Consider the following 8,809-nt stretch of genomic DNA (forward strand, 5'->3'; position numbering starts at 1 on the left):
GTAGTGTTATCTTTGTGACTAATGACTTTGATGATTTTGCAGGAGGCAAGGCAGAATATGGATGAACTACAGCAAACCGTAAAGACGATGCAAACTTACAGAATGCCACCTGAAAATGAAATCAGCAGCTACAAGGAAGAAACAACAGATCTGAGGTAAACACAGACTGAAGATAAGTAAAGATAAACTAAACATGTACTTTTAATTAAAAGAGTAACTTAAAATTGAGAGGAAAGTTGCAGAGTTGTGAACTGGCCTGTCTGAGCTCGACTCAAGCCAGCTGATGACGTCACCTGCAACTCGGCTGGTTTTAGAACGTAAAGCATGTCACCTGTTTCAACAGCCAATTGGCTTGTAGTAAAGTCTGCTGGTCAAGTCAAAATGACGGCAGACAACATGTTCGCTTGCTGCAATAGGTGCTCCATACCTGCTGAGCCCTCTGTTTCAAAACAAGCCTTAAAAGCTGGAAATCAGAACGGAAGAACAGAGAGTTGTTGCATAGAGATGATACATCATCTCATCAAGTTGCATTAGTGTGAACCAGCAGGTTGTTAGAACATGGCAGAATGGCGAATTGCAAGTAGTTGCACGTTTTAACTTGTCTCGTTGCAAATCATTGGTATGACCTGGGCTTAACAGTGGTAGACCACAGCTTGTACTTAAAGTGTAGCTTTTCCCAAAATTTCTTGGCTCAAACAAGAAATTGTGTCACATACCTCAACAAGTAGGAGGTTTGATTTTCTCCAAACCGTAATGATCGCCTGCTGCTGTCATGTGGTCAGCTTACTGTCTCTATGTGTTGGCATGGAAGTAACTGTAGATTCTAGCAGTATGGTCAGGCCTGTGGTATCAGACCAAACTACTGTTAAATGAGAAATTTTATATGTTGTGCTGTGTTACTTGAGCGCATAGAGCTAAAGTGTTATGAACTAAAGGTTTTTCTGTGATCAAGGTCTGACACAGAGAGGACGGACACACTGCCAGTTGCGGTAAGTTATACAACTGAATTTTCTGCCTTCTTCTGAAAACTGTGATCTGTGTCGTAGTTTTTTTCCAGTATTTTACTTGTCATCTGTGCACATTTTAATCCTTTTAAAAATACTATTTTACACTAAACCAGTATAGAAATTTAAAGTGTCAACTGGCGTTTAAGGTGCACTCCATTCCTCCTCTACAGGTTATGGGTGGTTTAATTATATCGGCGGTCTCTGTCCAGGAATATATTATTATTATTATTATTATTATTATTATTATATTGAGATAAATATCATCACTGTTTTATTGCCCAGCCCTGTACCAAATGTGAAGATAATCAAATAGCAGTCAGTTTTTCTTTTTCTTCTTTAAATCAAAATCCTCTTGTTCTGAGGTGTTTTATTTTTTCCTTCTACACAAAAGGAACCAGTTGTGTTGGCAGGTCAGAGTGGAATGGACAAGGTGGTGAGTAGGTTGGAGGCAGAGAGGATCCAGCTCCACAGAGATCTGCAGCGCTGTATGTATGAGATCCAACAACGAGACCACTACTTCCAGCAACTCAACCTGAAGGTATACTAGTATACTAGAGGAGCCTTTGTACATCACTGAAACAAAACACATTTAAATGTGCAGCTAAAATGTTGGCAGTGTAGATGGCTGCTTGATTAATCCAATAAACTTATAATGTCGGAGATCTGATTACAGCCAGATTTTACAGATTTCTAGCCATTGGTATTGCTTTCTACATAAGATATATCCTCCGAAGTGACAATGAAGGCATTTTTGAAGATATAAATGCTGCATCACCATGTATGCCCCCCCCCCCCTCCCCCCAGCTCCAGCAGGCAGTAGAGGAGAAAGGTGCTGTTGCAGATCAGCTGAGGGCTGTTTCCCAATCCCTGAGGGACACCCAGAGTCGCTGCCACTGGCTGGAAAACCAAGTCCAAGGCCAGACTCAGGTAAAAAAAATCCTTAACACATGCATGTCTGTGCTGCTCATGTAGAAGGTGTTTCTATGGTACTTTTTCTTCCACATAACTGCCCTGACACACCAAATTGAAAGCTGGCTGTTGGTGAGTATGTCGCCCAAGTATTTTCAGTGTGTCCCACACCGCAGGTACTTGTTGACTGTTTTTCAGCCGATTCAGCATGTTGAATCGGTGGTAGTGAGTGAAATCACTCTGATTGGCAGTTCAGTTCACTGCACAAGAGGAGAAGCGGAAGTGAGGAAAGCAAACAACAATGAAGGTCAAGAGGTGTGAAATATAAACAAATGTGTTATATCAGGCCATTTTTTTAGCAATTGAGCCATTTAGCAGAAAGGGTTTTGTTTGTGTCATTGTTAGCATGTGCACGTTAAATATCATTTGTTCTGTCAACATCAGGTTGTGTTGTTAATGTACTAACTGGCTAACTACCTAGCACCTTGAATCTGTCCTGTTGGTCTCCTGTTTTCCCTTTTGACCAATACAGACTACCACCGCCTGCTGGCGTGGAGAGTTATTTCCTTACATGCAGGCACTGAACGTACAAAGTAGCTGGTCGTTAACTGTAGTCTTTGCAGTGTGTTCAAGCAACTTTTTCGGCAAAGCCACTGGCGACGCGAGGCAACAGACGACCTTAGTTGTTACTAGTTCTTTGATGTTGGTTTGGTGTGTCTGGCCCTTAAGATAATGATCTGTGTCATAAATCGATAGTGATTATTTAAATCAGATTAAAAAAACATTTTTATTACATTTCTGATACTTTTGCCCTCATTCACTGAGACTAGATTCCTCTGACATTTTCATTCTCACGTTGGCTACACAGCTTCCAGTGGTGAATTTGAAGTGTGTCAGTGTGCAGCTGCATCTGTGTCTATTCTATATGACTTACTGTTTTTGATATGTTATTTATATCACTTCATAGGCTTTTGATACAGCTTTTGTTTGGTCTTTTTTGAAGTGATATAAACAGATATGTGTCCCCTGACAGTCAAAAGTCATTTCCATCATACCCATTTTAATTCTGGTGGGAGATATTTGCATCATCCTCATTTCCTCCTTTTGTTTCTTGTCTCTCTGTACTGTCATGTTATAAATAACACCAAACAATGCAATTAAATGATCTTGCAACAAAAAAGTTACATCTCTATATACCTGTAATGCTGTGCACCCACCACCAGGGGTTAGTATGTGCTGAGGTTGCACCTGGAGCCCCTCAGGAGAGGAGCAACAACTCCATGACTGCTGAAACTGCTGAAGCCTGTCAGCTCAGAGAAAGGTGAAAAGATGACGCCTGTGCTTTTCTTTGTGTGGTTTTGTATTTTTCGGTGTAGTTTTGTGTGATATTATCTTACAGATATTAATGTGTGTAGTTGGTTGAGCTCATGAAAATATTTACATGTTTTTGTGTGTATTCAGGCTGCTTGAGTTGGAGCAGAGTCTGACAGATGAGAGAGCGAGAAGAGAGACAGCTGAGGAGGCTCTTCGTCTTGCTGAGGACAGAGCAAAGAGGTCACTTTTCTCTCTCTGTCACTGCTGCGTGCACACTCACACACACACACACACACACACATTACATACCGTATATTCAGCAGTGCAGAACTTTTTCAAATGTTTTTGTTTTGCAGTGTTGGTTCCAGTGTGTCTAGAGACAGTCAGAGGGACTTCAGTATCGACATGGAGACAGAAGAGGAGTGGGACGCTCTCAGTCTCAACCCAAACCAGCCTCTAATAACACGAAAGGTGCGCAGTACACAACAAAGGATTTTATCATTAACTTAGCCCTTAATCATCTCGAGAGGAGTGTAAATTGGGGTTATGGTGTGTCACGTTTGATGTCAAGGACAGGCAGGACAACAGGTAGAGAGCAGCATTGAGGGCTGTGAAAATGTTAAGGTGATTACTTCTTTTTATATTTCTCTTACCTATTCAGTGTCTCTTTCAAACTTGGTGCAGACTAATTTGGAACAATGCTGGAGCGCTGCGGGGACAGACACAGGTGGTATTTTGTGATGGTGCACCATTGCATCTCACCGACTAAAGGGCTAAATTGGCGCGTTCACCCAGGTGTTGTATTTCCATCAATGCCGTTCAGAGCTGGAATCAATAAATATCCGTGACTACTCATTTCACCTGAGTGTGAATGTGAATTGTAACCTCTCCCATAACATTAAAAAGCCAGATGTTAGGAAGTGTTAGTGGTTTCTGGTGCAGTGAGAAAAGATGCTGTTGTATCCATATGAACATATAAAACGGTGGGCTAAACAATGATGCTGTCTCCTCAAATCACACAACCCCATTGTTGTTTTGTGTAATTAGCATGCACCAGAAACAGAAAATACAACTTCCAGTTTCGTCTGTGTATGCAATAGGGCCCAAAAACTGCTTTGCAAGCCACTCAGCTTGCAAAAATCTGTAGTGCACCTGCTGTAGGGGTTCACGATGCGGAAGATCCATGTAGCTTTACACCTGTTAAGTTTAACTTTTTTGACTTCATGTGTCACCAAGCAACTTTTACAGGCATGAACAGGACCCGCCTGCAACACTGTGTCCATGTAGTGCTGGGCAATATATCAATATCATAACAGTATCATAAACGTGTCTTTTTCTGGTTTTAAAGGCTGCATTACAGTAAAGTGATGTCATTTTCTGAGCTTACCAGATTGTTCTAGTTGTTCTTTCATTTGCCTTTAGACATGATATCCACATTACTGAAGATTATTTATCAAAAATCTTATGTATAAATATTTTGTGAAGCACCAAACGTCGCAATAATGATAATGAGGTATTTGGTCGATAAATATCATGATACTTGATATTCTCCGTATTGTCGAGCCCTACATCCATGGCCAGAAATAATGACAGCATCGGACTACCAGTTTATTTACAGTTTGTTTGTTTTTTTAGCACTGCTAGTCTTATGACTACATCTTAACTCTGTGTTGCTGCACCACTTTATGGACGATTGGAGGCATCTGCCGCGCATACTGTTATTTTGTCCACCTCAGCATCCACAGTTTAAAGTCCGCCAGAAGCGACAGTTTTGATCAGACCCGGTCAAACCAGCAGATGGGGGGGACAGTATTCAACAGTGAGATTGTTGTCATTAAGTTATGGAAGGAGATCTTTTGCATGTCCAGAGCATCACTCGTATCTTTGAGTGAGGTGCTCCGTCCTGTTATGGAATGAGAATCAATATTGATGAGATCTCCAGTGGGTAATTTGAAAAAGGGAATCCTAACCTATATCCTTTTGTATTATAGTGTGGATGGAGATGTTTTCTAAAATGAAGATCGTGTGGACAGGATGTTTTTTTTAAATGGAGGGGGGAAATATCCATTTTCAAAAATATCTGCATATCTGTAGACAGCCTCAAGTAAACCACTTACATATCATTATATGACTGAAAGGCTGTTTCCCTGATTGTTTTCTCTTTGTGCCTCCAGGTGAAAGGTGGCATGGTGGTGTGTCGACGGTGGCTCAGAGGGAGGAGCCTCTACTTTTCCAGGCTGCTGACGAGCCGCGCCCGCTCTAGATATTTCTTTCTGGCCTACTTGCTCACAATACACGTGCTTGTCCTCATGTGCCTCACTGGTGCCCTGTAGCCAGGTCACACTGGGAAATTACACAAATTGGCTCAAGGTGAAAACTGAAAGCTGAAGTCAAGGTTTTTTTTGTTTGTTTGTTTTTTAGCTAACAGCATTTTAATATCCTCTCTTTATTGTAAAGCATTGTGAAACACTAAAAGTGGCACACTTAAAGCAGTGGGAGAGGCTCTCCATACTCTTGTCAGATCACACCTGTCCTCTCTCATGTTGCCAGGATAATATGATGATGTTTAGGTTACCTGCTCAATACATGATAGTGCAGTTTGCAGTTAGATGGATCTGAACCGCAGCAAGGCAGTTGACTACATTTTAAAAGATTTCAGATTAAATTCTCCACAAAATATAATTTAATGTAATCTTCATTTATTTGTAGTTATTTTTTGTAAGACTGAACACAGTGAGTTTCTGTTAAACAACTATTTTTTTTTCTTTCTCTAAACCAAGCCTTAAAGTACGTGTGTGTGTGTGTGTGTGTGTGTGTGTGTGTGTGTGTGTGTGTGTGTGTGTGTGTGTGTGTGTGCGCGCACGTGTTGGGCGTACCTACAGTTTGTTCTTTTTAAATCCTGATTAGAAACGAGTTTAAAAAAATTTAATCTTTAATACAAATCGTTAAACTGATGGAGTAGAAGAAGAATGACTTCAGTTCAATGTAACCCTCTAATGTAAAAGCATAAGAAGGTGCAGAAAGCCATATACATTCTTAACACTATAGTGTAAACCTTGTTTTATAATCTTATCACCTCTCCACCCTGTTTCCCTTCCTGAGCTGGAAACAAACATGCAAACATCCCGTCAGTGACCGCAGTGCATCCCAATCACAAATGTCTGCACCAGCTGCTGCTTTCTTTTGCCTGCCTGGTTTCATACCTTGCACATAATCGTGATGCTGAGTTAAAACTATGCACTGAAGCTCCAAATGTGTATATAATCATCTTATATAAGCTCAGAAGCACTACACCTCTCCCACCCTGTTCCCTTTAAACTGCAAAGCCAATGGTGTCTGTATCCTTACCTTGGCAGTTTGAATTAAGTGCTCTCATGCCTGTTAAAGATAGTGGGAGACAGTGGTTTCCATATATCTTTAAATTTACTTTGGTATCATGGTATACCAGTGAAAATGTACTGCAAAAACAAAGCAGATGATAAGAAAGTACATACTGTGTGTAGTAAAGGTTTATTGTATTTATGTTTGCATTTTCAGAGAGTATGCTGTACAGTATCTGTAATGGACTGTATGTATGTATATATGCATTTCTATCCTCCCTGCCTGATCTTTGATGACTGCATTTCTTCTTGATTGTTTAGTCTGAAAATGTGATTGATAAAAAAGAAGGTGTAAAAACACAATCTGCAATCCTGTCTCCAGATGTTTTCTGGCTTGTTAAATCATCAGATTTTGTAGAAATGCACAGTTGCTGAGGAGTTTGTGGTACATTGTCCTAATACTCTGTACATAAAGCTGTGATTGATGGACAAAACAATGAACTGAATCTATTTATGAAAAAGGTTAACTACTGAAAAAATGTTCAGATGGCATATTTTCTCTACTGCCTCTATTTTTAAGAGATAGCGATGCTGTTGGCCTTTTGGTGACTTTAGGCTTAACTTGGTGCAATACTGTGTCAGAGGTGAACTTTGTCAGATCACCCTAAACCATCTCGAAAGAAGTTTAATAAAGCCTATTGAACTTATCTTTTTGCCTGTATGATGTGTGTCTGTGGTACCGTCAGTACATCTCAACTTACAGATTGTTGCTTTTAGTTAACTTCACCTGAAGAAACTGAATGTGACAAATATGATGGACATCAAACCAAATGGGCTCTTAGACCACTGTGAGCATGCTCAGAGCTGTTTTTGGATCTTAAATACCAATCTGCGAAAACATTAAAAGCACTGGCAGGAGAAGCGAGTAACATTGATAACCTTGTTACAATGCAGTGTTCTGCTGGAAAACTTTGGATCCTTGGCACGACACTCTCAGTGTCGTGCCAAGGAGACTCCTTTAACTCCTTTAACATAGCACGCTTCATTGTTTTATAGGTTTGATTTGAAATTGATTAGATTTTTTTTTTACCCCTAATTTTACACACAACAGCCTATATACCTGTGACTGTGTGAAAACCTGTAGACATTTCTGCATGTTTATTTAAAAATCAACCTCAGAGGCTTTGTGATGACTTTCCAGTAGAGTTCAGGTGCAGCCTGTTTGCTTTGATTACCCTTGAGAAATCTCTGGAGCTTGATTGCCCACCTGTGGCAAATTCAGTTGATTGGACATGATTTAGAGAGGCACACATCTTTGTTTATATAAGGGCCCACAATTTACAGTGCATTTCAAACAAAGACTTGTCTACTGCAACGCTAGTAGCTTTGCTAATTTCAGCATATTACCAACATCCTGTGACATTCAGCGTGTCCAAGTGCTTTTCAAATAAAGAGGAAAACAGTGTTCTAGTGTAGTAGTGCATTGGCATTCAGTTCAGTTCGGTACACATTGTTTCCATTTCCACTGTGATAAGTTTTGGATGATACCAATGGAACCGTCCCTTACCATCCCCATTTTAGGTTCGCTCTCTGTTGAGGTACCTAGCACACAGATCTGGTACTAAACGGTGGAGCTAGAAACACTGCAGTCTGTTGATTCGTCAATAGCGGACGGTTGCACTTGCTCAGGGCTGAGTTTAGGCTGGTCTTGTAACCACAATCCTGAAGATAAAAGGATGTTTTGCTGCCTCTAGCAGCAGCTGTAGTCTGTCACATTGCAATTTATACTGTGAAATTGTGATTGTTATGTTTTTATTTATTGTAGTTACTTCATCTATATTATGGTTAATGTATTTACTTTTTTAGGAACTTTTGCCTGCACCATCTGGCGGGGGGACTAGCAGTGGAAATCAACCCTTGGTTGCAGTTGGGCGCATTTATGTTTTTATTTCTATGAAAATGTTCATTAATGCACACTGTCCCCCTTGAGAAATAAATAAAACTGAAATTGAAATTGAAATTGGACTGGAAGTCTCAAAGTCAGAATGGAAAACACCTCCTAAGGTGGTTGAGAATGACTGTGCTAAGATCCTGTGGGACTTCCAGATCCAGACTGACAAACTGTAGTTAGGCTGGATATATTTTGAAATTTTGTATGTTTTATTTCCAAAACTTTGTCCCTATATATATTGTACGATATGTAAAGGTCACATATCTAGTAAAATGACTGTAAATATTTATATTGTATTTTCAGACTGT

General features: G+C 40.1%; 1 protein-coding gene across 7 annotated transcripts in view; it reads left to right on the forward strand.

The window, feature by feature from the left end:
• Positions 1 to 7,257, forward strand: part of si:ch211-220f16.2 (golgin subfamily B member 1) — a 54,624-nt gene extending 47,367 nt beyond the window's left edge. For all 7 annotated transcript variants that reach the window (XM_050041000.1, XM_050041029.1, XM_050041047.1 and 4 more), the window contains 8 exons: positions 43 to 155; positions 953 to 989; positions 1,399 to 1,545; positions 1,812 to 1,934; positions 3,140 to 3,237; positions 3,378 to 3,470; positions 3,587 to 3,701; positions 5,405 to 7,257. In XM_050041000.1, coding sequence (XP_049896957.1) covers positions 43 to 155; positions 953 to 989; positions 1,399 to 1,545; positions 1,812 to 1,934; positions 3,140 to 3,237; positions 3,378 to 3,470; positions 3,587 to 3,701; positions 5,405 to 5,563 — 885 coding nt within the window. In that variant the 3' untranslated portion in view covers positions 5,564 to 7,257. The remainder of the gene's footprint in view (positions 1 to 42; positions 156 to 952; positions 990 to 1,398; positions 1,546 to 1,811; positions 1,935 to 3,139; positions 3,238 to 3,377; positions 3,471 to 3,586; positions 3,702 to 5,404) is intronic.
• The last annotated feature ends 1,552 nt before the right edge of the window (positions 7,258 to 8,809 follow it).

This window comes from Epinephelus moara, chromosome 1 (assembly GCF_006386435.1).
Source record: "Epinephelus moara isolate mb chromosome 1, YSFRI_EMoa_1.0, whole genome shotgun sequence".
Lineage (NCBI taxonomy): Eukaryota > Metazoa > Chordata > Actinopteri > Perciformes > Serranidae > Epinephelus > Epinephelus moara.